Genomic DNA, 16,891 nt, shown 5'->3' on the forward strand with positions numbered 1-16,891 from the left:
AAATTGCAGGCACGATATTGTACAATATTGGGAAAATATTAGATATTGGGAAAAAATTAGCCTACATTTCGATAGTTTTTTCCCAACGATATATATTGCGAGTCATGATCAATCCAGGCTAAAGTCAATAATTACCATTCCATGATATTAATAATTTCACTAATAAGCAAGCTTCATTACAAGTGACAAAAAGGTCACTTAATATTTTATTCCAAAATTAGAACATATTTCTGTCAGAATTCGGTGAACGTTCTACGTGGCGGCGCTCTTAACAGATGTTTGTTTGTTCATTCCTCAAAATAAGTACAAAAAAATCTTATTCTCTCTCTCTCTCTCTCTCTCTCTCTCTCTCTCTCTCTCTCTCTCTCTCTCTCTCTCTCTCTCTCTCTCTCTCTCTCTGTTTTCGGTGCTGGTGCAGTGACGCGTTAATGTAAACGGCACCTAAAAGCTGTCACAAAGAACCAGGAAAAGTAATGATTATGAATATGTAAAATATTGCGATGAGACATTTTAATTATCTATTAATAAACAAGTGTTTTCTGTGTCGGCTGCAAAGATGAAATCTGACTCGCGATCTTCGCACTAGTGAACGCGCCGGAGAGAAATACACATTTCACGGATTAAATCGTTTTATTTTGTTTTGAATGGTTCTGTTTAAAAGTAGAGATTTCTGTAGATAATAGATATATTTCTACTTTTTTAGGTGTGTGAGACGAGTAAGCTACCTTATACGTTGAGTTTCGGTTTATGGATGATAGCTTAATGTTAGCTCCAGTTCAGGCGCTGGCGCCTCCGTGTCGTGATATCTATCTGCTATATTTACTTTTTTTTATTAAATCGAGAAAATTGGATAATGAAACGCTGATTAAAATTAAGATACAATTAATACAAAACGAAATTCGTTTTAAAGAAAGGCTTTGTGCTTTCTGTTTGAGGTCTCTGTGAAAGTTTTAAAGCAGTCTTTTAGTGCCGCTTTGAGCGGTCGCGTCCGTAATGGAGAACTGTCACGTAAAATTGTTTTTTCCTCATAAATGCGAACACGAAAAATAAAAGACAAAAGACTTTTTAAAAAAGACAACCATCCACAACTTTATAACACTCCAGTCAACATCCTCCTTTTTGTAGACGAAATAGTCCCAAATAGCTGATTTTGACTTTCTTTTTAGTACGAAATATCATTCTCTTAATACACCATGGGTGCTACTACCCTTCACATCGCATGTTCCGGCGATGTGACTATTGCTCATGCGCACAGCCCTATATTTTAAACTAATCGGTTAACCGGTTTCAACCGGCTAATGAGGCTCGGTGGTCGGTCAAGAAAATTTTTAGTTTTCGCCATCCCTAGTTACAGGGCTACCATAAAACATAAGTAACCAACTTTTACCACTTATCAAGCATGCCAGTATTCATGGCAACATGTTTTCAGCTCTGTGCACTCCAGTTAAACTCAAATTTGAGAAAAAGGCTAAATCAAAATATCCAACACATATCCTGACTGTTCGTGCACATTTTTATGTAAATGTAAATGTCCAAACCCTAAAACAAGGTTTCTACCAAGCAAACATAAAAAAAACAAGTCAATTTTAAGACCCATCTATAAAGATTTTCAAACAAAAATGAGAACTGTGACATAACCGTAATTCAAAAGACATGGTGGTCTTTGTACATTCTCCAACTTAAAGCAGCAACAATTTACTCAAAAGTAAATGTCCCAAACAAACAGGGTTTCCACCTAACACTGTGCAGTAAGTTATAGTCCAGGCTAGGGGTGCACGATATATCGAATCAATATCGTTATCGCGATATCACGTTGCTCGATATCATATCGAAAGTCTCGCGATATTTATGCGATATTTTGTTTATGATGCGTCCCGTCCGACATGCACCGTTGCATTTCCCCCGACTGATTTCCTGGTTCTACTTCTCCATAAACATGAAATCAAGGAGAGGGTTAACTTTTCATGCTACAGATTTCCAACAGTGGTCAGAAAGAACAGGGGAGACACTTTGTTTCACTTCTCCCCGCTCTACCACACAGTCCCCACAACACACACACTTGCCGGCTCGACGCACACACCAGCGCGCAAGTAACATCAGGCCACCTGGCCACTTCATGCGTTATCACAGATCGGATAGCTATCTAATTTACCAAAACGATTCCTTTTACACCTGTTCACATAAATGTGTTTTTTGCAAAACGGATATAAATCCGATCTTCAATTCCCGCGCTATATGCAGATTTAATGGAGTTCACGTCACCGAACCAAGCGGCAACCTCCCCGTCTCTCTCTTGAAACCAACACGGAAGTGAGTTAAACTGCAATTCATTGACTAGCCGCTTGAGGCTGTTGTCAAAAGGGAGTCAAATCTGTATCTCCCCCATGTTAAAATGCCAAATTTTACAGCAGAAAAAAACGTGTTTACAGCCTGGTGTCTGTATGTTTTTTTGGTCTATACAGCTAAGTTTGCCCTTCATGATAACTGTGAGGGGGGTGAATTTTTTTATAACTCATCCGTTTAGTTGATTAATATTTAAAGTTCTGCATAATTAAGGGTGTGGCGTGGCCACTTGAGTGACAGGTGGATTCCCGCTGATGTCAATGCTAGCCGTTTGTCTGCTGTTAGCCGTCACTTCACCTCAGCAAATTTTAGCTGCTGAACTTGCCATCTCTGCAGTGTTTGTGCTTTTTTTCGGGATTATTTCATACAATTTAAAATACCCATTACTTCGGCCACGTTTTAGGATTCCGTCGTTGTCGTTGAGTATCGTTCGAGAGAACAACCAGCGCTGTATTTCAGTTGTTTTCCTCTGTGAACATGCACTAAGTTAATGGATGTCTGACAATTTCGTTGGTTTTTGGGGTTTTCAGATTTAAAAACGTCAATAAAGGCTCGTTCGTTCTGCTCTCACGGAACAGATAGATTATAATATGCTTATGTACCGTCAGATGAAATCCTGCAGGTGTCGGCGCTTTCTCCGTCCATGCAAAAAAATGCACATCCTTGAATGAGCGCGGATTTTCTAGCTCATTTACTTGATCTTCATAGGCAGTATATCTATGATTTAACCCATTTGAGAGGCGGCCAAAATCAGAATTTAAAATGTACTGAATAAGCTCTCTACGAACTTGACGAGCGATGCCGCGCTGACGGACCATAGACTATAAAAAAAAGTGACTGACATGTATGCACAAATCACTGTCACACACACACACACACACACTCAAGAGTAATATTAACTTAAGTTACTGCATAATACATTTTCAACTAGCAGAATAGTACAGAATCACGATACACAGTCTCACTTGTAGACATGTCTTTTAACTATTATAATATTTCGAAGGGCAAAAATAGGAACTTTTAATTGGCTTTACATCATCAACTGTAGTCGCGACTTGGTACTGTAAGCAGCATAACGTTATAGCATTACCTCCCCAGCCTGAGCTAACCATAGACAGTATATGAGCTAACTCGATCACGTCGAGCTAGGTGGTGATTTCAGATAGACAGGCTCCTGAGCTCCACTCACGCCCCGCCTCTTTGCCCATTTTCTGTTATCCGGGAGTGACGCGAGGTGACGCGAGGCCAAGATGGCGACGGCCGGCTCCGCCCACTTTAGGCTTCAAAAACGGTCTTCAGAAACCTACGGGTGACGTCACGGATACTACGTCCATATTTTTTTACAGTCTATGCACCGAACACAGTTATGATCAGCTAAAATGTCAAAATCAAATACCGCAATAATAGAGAACGGCAACAGCCCTGGTAAGATAATTTCTTTACTTTTAATGAAGATACTTGTGTGTAAAGTGTCTGCAACTTACTTTCACTTTGATTTGCGATAGTTTGCGCGTTGGCTTGACCGGTAGATGCTCAGCTGCTCATGCGGTGATGCGTGTTGCAGACGTAGCGTCGTCATATCTGGCCATAACATGACATGAAGCCTATAACACGTTCTCACACGTTTATTTTTTAGTGTTTTTGGCAGGAGTACATTTTACATATGTGGTTTCAACAAACAGATGCATTTACACTTCGTCCAGTTTCGTCTGGAATGCGGCCCAGATCTCCTCCTGATGTGGTTTCAGCGATCAGATTCAAAACCGTCTCGAATGCGCTCAAACCTTATGTTGTAAGAAAACTTGTTTTATTTGTTATTAAACTATTTTGATGCGTTTTCCCATAACTTTTGTAGTTTTACATATGTTTAAAAATATCGAAATTAATATCGATATCGCAATATTCATTATCGATATCGCAATATCACTTTTTGTCAATATCGTGCACCCCTAGTCCAGGCCTACTTCATCACCAAAGGCAGGTTTTTTTTTTACAAAGAGAAGCATTTCTGCTTTCTCACACTGGATCCTGTTTCTCTTTTCATCAACAATATGTGATGCAGCAGAGAAGAGACGTTCGCTGTCCACACTTGTACATGGAGCTGAAAGGTACTTGCGCGCTGCTTTTGCCAGGGCAGGAAAACGAGACATGTTGTTTTTCCAATACTGCAGTGGGCTCTCATTTCTGGGGATGAGGGGCTCACTCAGATAGCTATGCACCTACAGGAATGTAGACAAGTGTATTACTATGCATGTCTGATCAATTACTAGCAGTCTAGACATTACTGTCCTCCTCCCCTTAAGAGCTTTGATGAACTTTGCTCTGAGGAGATGACCAGTGCTTAAGGTCAACCTCAAGGGGGCAGAGAAGCATTACTAAACAATATTCTTTATAACAATTAGCTGCCTTTTTTATTTAAGTAAATTTATTTTAGTAACTCTATAGAATTCACAGCACGTTAATAATAAAAAAGAACTGCACAAAAGACTTCGTTATTTGAATTAAAGACTGGGTCTGATAATACTATACCTGCACACTTACGTCGCTTGTCAGGCCTGCCTGCTGTTCCATGGTTGAGTTTTCCTCCAGAATTTCATCATGCATGTCAAGCAGCGACTTTCCACCCTCGTCACTTGTTCTTATCTTCTTCTCTTGCGGTTCTTCTGTGTCCGGTGTCTCCGTAGCGCTGTCGCTGTGCGTAATTTTGTCCACTTGCTGCTGGAGCGTCTTTACCGCCGCTTGCTTGGTGACTGTGTCAAAATAACGGTCTTTGTACCGCGGGTCAAGGATCGTTGCCAAATAGTAAAGCGGCTCAGAGAAGGCGCTTCCAAATCGCTCGTTCACAGCGTCCAGTAGTGTGTGCTTTGCTGTGCGGACCCCACTGTCTGTGTCAGCTGTCTTGCTCAGCAAACGTTTCAGTGCCACAACAGACGGAATCACGTCCGCAGTAGTAGCCTGATGTGAGCTGATCTCCCTTGTTAATTGTTCAAATGGAGTGAGAAGCGTGGTCATGTTTTCAATGAGGCCCCACTGATGTGCACTTAAACGCACAGGCAGCTCATGATCTGCTCCATACACACCAAGCGCGCGCTTCTGATCCAGTAGACTTTTCATCATAAGAAAAGTACTATTCCATCTTGTCGCCACATCTTGTTGTAACATCATGGTTTTCATGCCTAACTCTTGCTGTATGTCCTCCCGATCGCCACACAGTCAGAAATGCTCCGCTGGCTTAGCACTCCGTCATGCACTGCTAGCTGCAGCGTGTGAGCCATGCAGCCCAGGCTTTTAACGCCGCACTCCTCCATTGCCTTCTGCATATTCCGCGCATTGTCACGAAGCACAACATGTACATTGTCTTTTTTAATTTTCCACGTAGCAAACATGCAGCCAAATGCGCCAGCGATCTCCCGTATGCGATCCTGCAAACTCGTGCGCATGTAAAACAGCTCTCTTCATTTCAAAGTTTTCATTAATCCACTGAGCAGTAAGGCTCAACATACTCATCTGACTTATATCCGAGCTCCATATATCCGTCGTGAAGCTAATGTCAGTCACATTGTCCAACAATTTGTGGATATGCGTGGCCACGACTTCGTACAAAGCAGGGAGGGAGACGTCGGAAAAGTAGCGCCGACTTGGCAGACTGTAGCGGGGTTCAATATGCTCTATCAACCGCCGAAATCCCCGGTCCTCCACTATGGAAAAAGGCTGGTCGTCAAGAGCAATCATTTCCATTACCTTGTCGGTTATTGATCTGGCTTTTGCGCTGTCCTTAGCAAATTGCTTGGTCTTGTCGAGTACCTGCTGTATCGGACTCCCAGCTGCAGCTGCTTTCGTGTTTGCCTGCTGGCTAATGTTAGCAGCATTTTTTTCCTGCAATTGTTTGTGTAGGTCTGGGTGGCGGTTTTTCAAATGACATATTAAATTTGTGGTGTTGAATGACTTGACGCGGCACCCTCCTCGCATTACCTCGACTTTTCAGGTGTTGCAAACTGCTTTTCGAGTGTCTTCTTTCGACACCGTGAAAAAAGCCCACACCGCTGACATTTTTTCTCCTCTTAAGTTTAACATCCCACAATCATGTGCTGCCTTTGACACTGACGCTGTCACGTATCACGTGCACAAACAAATACACACGACCAAATCCCCCTCCCCCTCCCTCTCCCGACACAGCAACTAGATACACATCGGTTGTGGTTATCGGCCCAATTTTACTCATCGGACCGATGCCGATAGGTTAAAAAATGACGAACATCGGCCGATATCGATATTTATGCCGATATATCGTGCATCCCTACAAATCTATATAACTTCCTGGTCATGTGACCTGATGATGTCACACCACTTGGAATGTATTCACCAACCCTTGGAACACACCATACACGTCTTGGATTTAGAAAATGTAATTTTGTCTATTTTTAATGAATTTTTGAAATACACAAATCGTCTATTTTTAATGAATTTTTGAAAAACGCAAATCTATATAACTTCCTGGTCATGTGACCTGATGATGTCACACCACCTGGGATTTATTCACCAACCCTTAGAACACACCATACACGACTTTGATTTGGAAAATGTAATTTCGACTATTTTTAATGAATTTTTGAAATACGCAAATCTATATAACTTCCTGGTCATGTGACCTGATGATGTCACACCACTTGGAATGTATTCACCAACCCTTAGAACACACCATACACGACTTTGATTTAGAAAATGTCATTTTGTCTATTTTTAATGAATTTTTGAAATACACAAATCGTCTATTTTTAAAGGGTAACTAAACCCTAAACCAACTTTTTTTAGTGAATGATCTGTAAGAATGGGGCTTTATTAGTGCTGTTCATTGATTCAAGTAATTTTTTTGACATTTGTGTTTAAAGTATTTTAATTTTACTAAATAGGGTGTAAAAACGTCTGAGTGCTGCCCTCTTCAGGTTGAACAGTGGCTACTGCAGTTGAATTTTCCTATTGGAAGTTGTGGTACACTCTGACGTCAGAGGGTACCAGCTAACCACGCCCTTGCCTGCAGAGAGATACGTCTCAGATGCACGCCCCCTCTCCACTGGGCTCTGCCTACTTTTCCAGCATTTTTCAAATATTGCCAGTGGGTGGAGTCAGGCTCTGACCAGGGGTTTAGTTACCCTTTAATGAATTTTTTAAAAACGCAAATCTATATAACTTCCTGGTCATGTGACCTGATGATGTCACACCACCTGGGATTTATTCACCAACCCTTGGAACACACCATACACGACTTGGATTTGGAAAATGTAATTTCGTCTATTTTTAATGAATTTTTTAAATACGCAAATCTATATAACTTCCTGGTCATGTGACCTGATGATGTCACACCATTTGGAATGTATTCACCAACCCTTGGAACACACCATACACATCTTGGATTTAGAAAATGTCATTTCGTCTATTTTTAATGAATTTTTGAAAAACGCAAATCTATATAACTTCCTGGTAGGGGTGGGAGATATTGACAAAAATGAATATCTCGATGTTTTTTTCCAATATCTCGATATCGATATTCAGACGATATTTTTGCCATCCTTCAAAGAAATGTGTGCAAACTGCCAAAGAAGGTCCAGCTGGTCTTTTGACTTGCTGCATTTGACCTTATTTTTGTAGGCTATAGAAAAAACAACAATAAAGGAGCTAACTAAACAGAATCTGAGGTAGCCCCTACTTTTTCCACAAAAAAAAAAAAAAACGGAACTAGGCAGCTCTTGCAACAGTGATTATTAAATCAAACAACAATATTGTTGATGATAAATTCAAAGTAAAAAAAAAATATTTTCAAAACGCTATAAATCCATCCATTTTTTCCCCAAAACGCTATAAATCCATCATTTTTTTTCCAAATATTTATGGTTGGTCTTTTAAAAAAAGTCTTTTGTCTTTTATTTTTCGTGTTTGCATTTATGAGGAAAAAACAATATTACGTGACAGTTCTCCATTATGGACGCGAGTGCTCTGAAAGCGGCACTAAAATACTTTCAAACTTTCACAGAGACCTCAAAACAGAAAGCACAAATCCTTTCTTTAAAACGAATTTCGTTTTGTATTAATTGTATCTTAATTTTAATTCATTTTTCATTAACCAATTTCCTGGATTTAATACATAAAAAGTAAATATAGGCTAGCAATCACAACATAAGGTGCTTGAACTGGAGATATCATCATGAACCGAACCGTAGCCTACTCGCCTCACAGGTCTAAAAAATGTGAAATATATTTACAGAAAACTGGTTCTAAACAAAACCATCCAAAATAAAACTATGTAGCCTAATAAATGTGCATTTCTCCGGTGCGTTCACTAGCCTACTGCGAAGATCGCGATAGCCTATCGTCAACTTCATCTTTGCAGCTGACACAGAAATTAATAAACAATTAAAATGTCTTATTGCAATATTTTACATATTCATAATCATTACTTTTGCTGCTTCTTTGAGGCAGCTTTTTAGGTTTATGGCGTTTTGGAAAAGAGCTCTTCACGTACAAACACCGTTTCACCAAGGCACAGCGGCCCTTCAGCACATAAGAACAAAAGAGAAAAAGCACGGACTTACTAATTACGAAACTTTGATGTGGTTGAACAGGTGAAACAGTCACAAATTCCTCTGCAACTCAAACCTTCTCAGTACGAGTTATGAAGGAAGAGAACAGCATTACAGTTTTCAGCGCGTCCTCCTCTGATTGCTGTGTTGAGACTGAAAAAGTGCGTGCAGGAGCACATGCGCAAAACGTAGGTTTGTAAAATGTCCTTTTGTAAAATGACATATGATAAAATAAAAATAATTCATATATCATTTTAAGAACGGTTTTGCGCATGTGCTTCTGCGCGCACTATTTCGAATTTACGTATGAATGTGCGTTTTTGACGACACGGGACCATGGGCTCGGAGGTTGCTTCCGGGAATAGTACTGCCCTACAGTATTAAAGATCGCTACATATAATTGTTTAGAAGGTTATCAGTGTGCGTTCGTTGTTTTCTCTTTAACTTCTTTCAGCTCTTTTCATGTTTGGGGGGTCGGATTGTACAAACTATGAAATATTCGATATCCCAATTTTGCATATCGTCCAGACAACAATTTGGATATTATCGTCTAAACGATATATCTCCCACCTCTAATTCCTGGTCATGTGACCTGATGATGTCACACCACCTGGGATTTATTCACCAACCCTTGGAACACACCATACACGACTTGGATTTAAAAAATGTCATTTCATCTATTTTTAATGAATTTTTGAAATACACAAATCTAGATAACTTCCTGGTCATGTGACCTGATGATGTCACACCACCTGGGATTTATTCACTAACCCTTGGAACATTTTTACAGGTTTTCTAAAGTCTTCAAAAAATCAAAAATTAATTTTGGAGTACAATGTAATAACCATGTAGCCATAGTGATATCCCATTCACAGCTTAAAACTATCTAGACCTATTTGACAAAAATGAGGTTTTCCACTTAATTCACATATTTACATTTTAATAGTATGCTTTGCATGGTTTCACACCTTGGAATGCTTATTTGTGTGTGTGTGTGTGCAGTTTTGAGACAGTCCCTTAATTTGCTTGGCGAATGTCTTACGAATGTCTAACATAAATCCTACTTTACCGCACCCAGACCATCATCAATCATGTCTCACCTGGAGAAAAAGGTCAAGCTGTCATTGGTGCTTAAAAACGTCTTGATGCCCCTGGGCAAGAATGTGTGTCTTCTAGTTACCTCTTCTTTTCTCCTCCAGTTGGTCAGTGTGGGAATCAGGTGGGCTGCCGTTTCTGGGACCTCGCGCTCAGAGAACATGCACATGTCAATCAAGTAAGAAATAATTTTTTGACAGTATAAGCAGCTTTTATAAACGTGCCTTGTGTGCGTCTTAAGACAAAACAATGGCACTGACACATTTTAAGATATGGCAGTGCAAGTTGCTTTCAGTTCAAACAGCTCAAACATACATTTTAGTCTGGAACTTGTGTAAACCTTGTCTGTGAAACTGGAGGTGAGTGTCTAGAGATTTGCATTATTTAAAAGCACACTAAAATAATTTAGACATGAAGAGTTTTTTTTAGTGATTAGTGGTCGAGAAGTGAATGGTGGAGAGAGAGAAATGATCAACTTGAAGTCTTTATAGAACGTAAACTGGAAAATCAGTTTACACGTGTTAGCCTATATACTGTGCACTCAACCTGCGAAACTTAAAGTACATAAATTGGTGAATAATTTCAATGCTTATCAAGAGACAACTTATTTATATAATTTGTAAAAAGTACCAAATCAATGCTTAGAAATGTTGCTATTTAAATTTTGAGTGTTTAATCTACAAGGGGGAAGAGGGCGCCAAATGTTCATAAATGAACCTGGTTGCATGTGTGTTAAATCTAGTAGTTTTATATAATTCAAAAGTTTTTTCTTAGTATTTCAGCTTCTGTTATTTAGATTCAGATACTATTTACAGTAAGATTTACATTTAATGTGTAAATCTCTCTAAAGGCCTTTTCACACCAAGGACAATAACTAGGCTATAGCGATAACGAATATAAAAGATTAGCAGAGTTCACACCACATCTATAACGATAACGGCACAGAGGATATCATTGGAATCACTTTCAGAATGATTTTCTGATGTATGCCAACATTTTTCAACTCATTTTGACTGATAGTCAAGTCACCTTTATTTATATAGAGCTTTTTACAATACAGATTGCATCAAAGCAGCTTCACAGTAAGATGAAAATAATACAACAAAGTTTGTTTCTAGGAGAAAACTGCATCATCGTCCACCTTAAGTAAGGCAGATCAATAATATTGTTGAATATTAAATGTCCCCAACTAAGCAAGCCAAAAGCTGACGCCGATACATTTATTTTATTTTCTCTTTGTTTGAAAACAACTCCAAGTCTCTCCCATGCAAGAATTATAAATGAATTATTTTTAATTTCAATTAGTATTAAAGGTCCCATGACATGCTACTTTTTGTAGGCTTTAATATAGGCCTTAGTGGTCCCTAGTACTGTATCTGAAATCTCTTTCCAAAAATGCAGCCTCGGTGCAGAATTATAGCCACTACAAGCCAGTCCCAGAATGAGCTTCCTTCAGACGGGCCGTTTCGGTGTCTGTAGCTTTAAATGCTAATGAGGAGGAGAAAGGCGGCGCAAGGTGTAGGGTGGGTGTGGCCTTGACCATCTTGCGGCAACGGTACCATGCATGTTTACGTTGGAAATATTGCAATGGCATGAAGACACACAGTCGTTCAAGCATTTCAGTTTGACCCAGAATCTGATCCAGATGGAGAAGCAACAGATGAAGAAGTTGCAACTCAGCGGCTCCAGCAGGACGTTTCCGGATGGTTAGTTTAAAATATTATGTCTGGATACGGTACTTTATTCGGATGGTTTACAGTTATTATCATGTAGCTAACGCTAACCTACTGTTGCCTTTTCATGAGAGTGATCATGATCTGTAATGTCTGTAATTTATCTTATTACAATTACATCAAGCTCTGCGATCTTGAAATGCGGATATCGCGCGCGCCATATAACGTTAACCAACAGGAAAACGGTTATCCAAATAACAAAGAAGTGTACAACACTCGCGTTACAGTGTGTGTATTCACACACATACTTGATGCTGTCTACCTTTACATTAGCGCAAGTAACTGCATAGCTGCATAGCTAATGTTACAGCCACATTCTACGTGTAACAAGCTAGGTAACCATAAACAGTAAAGCAACACACTTGTATATCATTAGTTGACTTAGCCTACTTGTCCGAGGTGTGTAGCTGAGCCAAAGAGAGTTGGTACTGATCCAGACTTTAGTTTCAGACGTTCAGCAAGCCCAGCTCTGTATTAACCCAAGTTGAGGAAACAGTCGTCGGTGAAATGTTTGCCGCAGACATGCAAAACTTTGGGAAGTTGAGTCGGCGCATTTCCAGAGAAAATGAAATTAATCCACTGGTTCTTCTGGGGCTTGGATGAAGGAACTAAAAAAAGTCTTCTGTGTTCATTTTAGGGCTGCAACAACTAATCGATAAAATCGATAATAATCGATTATGAAAATCGTTGTCAACGAATGTCATTGTCGATTAGTTGGTCTGCTCACGTGACGGGGAGCGTTACTGATGACGTCACTTTCATGACAACGCAGTCACGCGAAATGGCAGAGAGTAATCGGAGAGAAACATCAGCATGGCAAGCAAAAACTGTATATTCTCATTATATGAAGATGTGAAAATGGTATAGTCTAGTTTAATTCAATACTACTGTGTAAACAGCTTTGTTTACTAACTTCGGGACAGTCACACTAGATCTATTTTGTATCGAGCATCAGGTTGCGCAATCAGGTCGCTCGCAACATAAGTGATGGATTAAAATAGCGCTACCGCAGAAATAGGTTAAATTAAATGGTGTTTACAAAGTGAAGCACTAAATATAAAGGCAGTTAATAACAGCAGCAGTAAAATATTGTTTTTTAGTCACTGTAGTAGTCAGTGGTTTTCAGCGAATGCTTGTGCAGTAATACATCATTTTTCCTGTACTTTTAATCAAGCCTGTTGTCAGCTGCTCCATTCCGCTCTCTTTTTATAGCATTTGTCTACTATGTAAGGGATAATCCCGCTTATTACATGGCTACCCACCAAATAAATCAATAATTTTACACAAAATATTGATTTAAAAAGGAGTTTATTGATTTAAAAATGATTGTATTGCTTCCGCTAAAGAAAATAGTCCGTTCCGTCTCTACGGTTAGAATCCTGCGTCCATAGCAACGCTCTGTTTTTCTGGTGTGTTTACTTCGCAGCGGTCTGTTATCAAGAAATAACAGATCGCATTCTACATTGGAATTCAAAATCTGCTGCTTAATATCTTTTATAACAAACATGTTTGTGTCCTAATTTCATAATGTGAAGTTTATATGAGCAGCGCAACTCAATATTTTGTTTTGTTTATTTATATTTTGGATATTTAAAGAAGTTTTACTGTTTAAAAACTGGACAAACTTTTGTGTTTGGGGTTTAAAATGTAAAAATTAAAGATTATATTAGTAAAACTCAATGTGTGGCTTTTGCACTTTTTAAAGTACACTTTTACACATAAATACCCTGATTTAGGGTTTTATTTAGTTATAAACAAAAATCAAATTGAATAAAAAAAAACCCTATCCGATTAATCGAAAAAATAATCGTCCGATTAATCGATTATCAAAATAATCGTTAGTTGCAGCCCTAGTTCATTTGTACATCCAATTATTGAGCAATTATTATGCTTCGCTCGGTGGCGCGAGTTTCGAACCCCCTTTATCCGGAAGCGACACTCAGACCGAACCGATGATGTATCCACACAAACCGAGGCCTCGTTTGTCATTAGTCATGTGATTTTCACGTTAACAACACAAACCTCGAATCGCGGCTTCATCTGGCACGCCCATTTTTTCTCGACACAAGCTCCGACGTCTCGGTTCAAATGTCACATCACTACTTATAACGTCATAAGGAGGAGATTCAAGATCAGCCCGGTTGAGCTTCCATTTTCTCAAAGGCAGAGAAAGATAGCAAAAGCTCGATTTACACCGATTAAAATTTCTAGAAACTTGGGGACCATATACAGGCTAGGGGAAATCATATTAATGTTAAAAAACCTCAGAAAATGAAAATTTGATGTCATGGGACCTTTAAGCAAAAACGATTTATTTTTCATTCTGGTTTCAGAGTTCTGAGGTCCTTACCAAAATGTTACACAATAAGTAAGGGATAATGTATATCCAGCCAGTTGTTATCTCAGAATAAACGCAGACAGGGTGATCAGGACTTGATCAGGTCTTCCATCAGCCTGAAGGGGGTTATTCTGTGATAACAACTGGCTGGATGTACATTATCCCACTTATTACATGGCTACTTGCCACATAAGTAAATAATTAGACACGAAATATTGATCTGAGTCGAAATATTTTATTGGCTCTTTTAACGCAAAGCTACCGCGGAGAGAGGAGTTTCAGCGCCAAGTTCAAACTAGACAGACATTAAGGCATACGCACTATACAGTTATACCACTTATTACACAGTATTTCACCACATAAATAATTCTGGGGATAATATAGATTGATTCAAGATTAAACTGTTTTAAAATCGTACCTGTTTGTATCTTATAATCCAACAGTTTACAACACAATAGTCACAAAATGGCAGCAGCTGTGTTTGTATGAAACAAGAGAGCGAGTCCACGATACTGGATGGCATAATTAAACAACTGTACACAAAATATTGATTTGACTGAGTTTTAATATTTTATTAGCTCACAAAAAGTAAAACTTCCATGAAGAAAAACGTTCCTAGCAAGCGTAAAGCGCTGCTGACTTCAGTGACCCGGATGAGCCTGTGTTTCTGTTTTCAGCGGTTGTTATCTGGGAGTAATGGTACTGGATGGCACGATTGACCAATCAGAATCAAGTGTACCACAGAGCTGTGTAATAAAGATAGATAAATGTTAATAAAGTTCTGTTTATAAGAGTACATTAAAATCTCTGAAAATAACAATAATAAAGTCAGTCACGTTCCCTCCCCCAACCCCCTAGACAGATACAGTATTTATTTTTGGGATTTAACATTTGTAGATGATCTAGATAGCAGCCATATCACTCTGTAGCCCAAGACTGGTTGCCCACTGAAGCTAAGCAGGGTTAGGGCCCTATAAAATCCGTTTTATTTTTTCCCAAATTCCGTTTTATTTTTTCCCAAATTCCGTTTTTTCCGTTTTAATTTTTGCAAATTCCGTTTTTTCCGTTTTAATTTTTGGGAATTCAGTTTTTTTTTACCCTTTACTGTTATTTTAGTCGTAAAAAGAGTGTTTTTAATGTTAATGATTAAAATGTACACAAATAAAATAGGAATGACCCTAAATTTATTGAGGTAACAAACAAAATTCTCATTTTAAGAGGTGTTAAATGTGGTTTGGTTTGTTTACATTAGTGAATGTATTAAGCTAACTAACATGAACCATGAGCAATACATTTGTTACTATTTATTAATCTTTGTTAATCTTAGTTAACCCTAACCCTGTATTTTTATTATGTTACTTCACACAGTGCATTAAGCTAACTAATGTTAACAAATACAACTTTTTATTTAAATAATGTAGGCTACTAAATGGTGAAATTAACATTGATAAAGATTAATAAATGCTGTAGAAGTGCAGTTTATTAATAGTTAATGTTAACTGATCTAGTTAACTAGAGTTTAATAAATGGAACCTTATTGTAAAGTGTTAACGATTTTGTTATACACCGAACCGATTCAGTGTTGGACAGATCAGTTGTTTTAACCATTCATTAAAGTGAATCGGTTCAAATGAGTCATTAGTTCGCGAATCGGACGTATCATTAGCAGACTTGTACGCGTTGTGTGATTATCCCGGCAGTTAGGACATCGCACAAGATTTGTCAACACAGAAAACATTTCATCATTGGATAGGTTTTGTTTAGTTTATTGAAAGTGTTTTTTATGTCAGCTGAATGGGCGGAACGCTTTTCAGAGAAGAAGGAAAGGTAAAAAAGTTTTTTTTTTTTTTGCACAATTCACACCCAGCGGTAGCCTAATTCAGGAAAAAAATATCCGAATGCTCCACGTGAAACTTCGTTCTTCTGATCTTTTACCATTGTGTCAATTCTCAATTGATTTAGATTAATAAGCGCGAGGGAGTGAGAGAGAGCAAGACAGTTTGAAGACGCGCGCGCGTCCGGGCCTCTCTCTCTGCTCGTTCTTTCAGTAATATGCGATTTTCCTCAGACATACGTTTTTCTCCCACACAAAAACAGAATTTTATTCCAAATATGTAAAATTCCGCGTTGACACTAGATTCCGCGTTAATTTGCCAATTCCGCGATTCCGTCCGCGATTCCGTGATCGCGGAAATTATAGGGCCCTACAGGGTTGAGCCTGGATGAGAGACCTCCTGGGAAAACCAGGTTGCTGCTGGAAAGGTGTTAGTGAGACCAGTAGGGGGCACTCACCCTGCGGTCTGTGTGGGTCCTAACGCCCCAGTATAGTGATGGGGACACTATGCTGTCAAAGAGCACCATCCTTCGGATGAGGCGTTAAACAGGTCCTGACTCTCTGCGGACATTAAAAATCCCAGGATGTCCTTCGAAAAAGAGTAGGGGTGTAACCCCGGCATCCTGGCCAAATTTGCCCATTGCCTTCTGTCCATCATGGCCTCCTTGGCGCAATATGGCTGTCGTCACATCATCCAGGTGGTTCTGCATATTGGTGGTGGTTGTGGAGATTCCCCCTTTCATGTGTAAAGCGCTTTGAGTGCAGAGAGATAAATTGAATTTTATTAGCATAAAAACAGCGACCCCACTAAATAAATATAACATTGTACCGGGCGGGCACTAGGACCTTGAGGAGCTTCTGCTGCTGCATGCGCTAGAGAGTGACTGTTGACGGGTATCACACAACGTATGAGTCCTTCTGTTCGGGCGTTCACAAATTCAAGGCATCAATAAAAAAAAAACCCTGTAATATA

General features: G+C 39.1%; 1 protein-coding gene across 2 annotated transcripts in view; it reads left to right on the forward strand.

Annotated features, from left to right (window-relative positions):
- Positions 1-16,891, forward strand: part of tube1 (tubulin, epsilon 1) — a 204,035-nt gene that overhangs the window by 2,134 nt on the left and 185,010 nt on the right. For both annotated transcript variants that reach the window (XM_079887751.1, XM_079887750.1), the window contains exon 2: positions 10,118-10,191. In XM_079887751.1, the coding sequence (XP_079743877.1) occupies positions 10,118-10,191 (74 nt within the window). The remainder of the gene's footprint in view (positions 1-10,117; positions 10,192-16,891) is intronic.

Source organism: Squalius cephalus (genome assembly GCF_949319135.1).
Source record: "Squalius cephalus genome assembly, chromosome: 12".
Classification (NCBI taxonomy): domain Eukaryota; kingdom Metazoa; phylum Chordata; class Actinopteri; order Cypriniformes; family Leuciscidae; genus Squalius; species Squalius cephalus.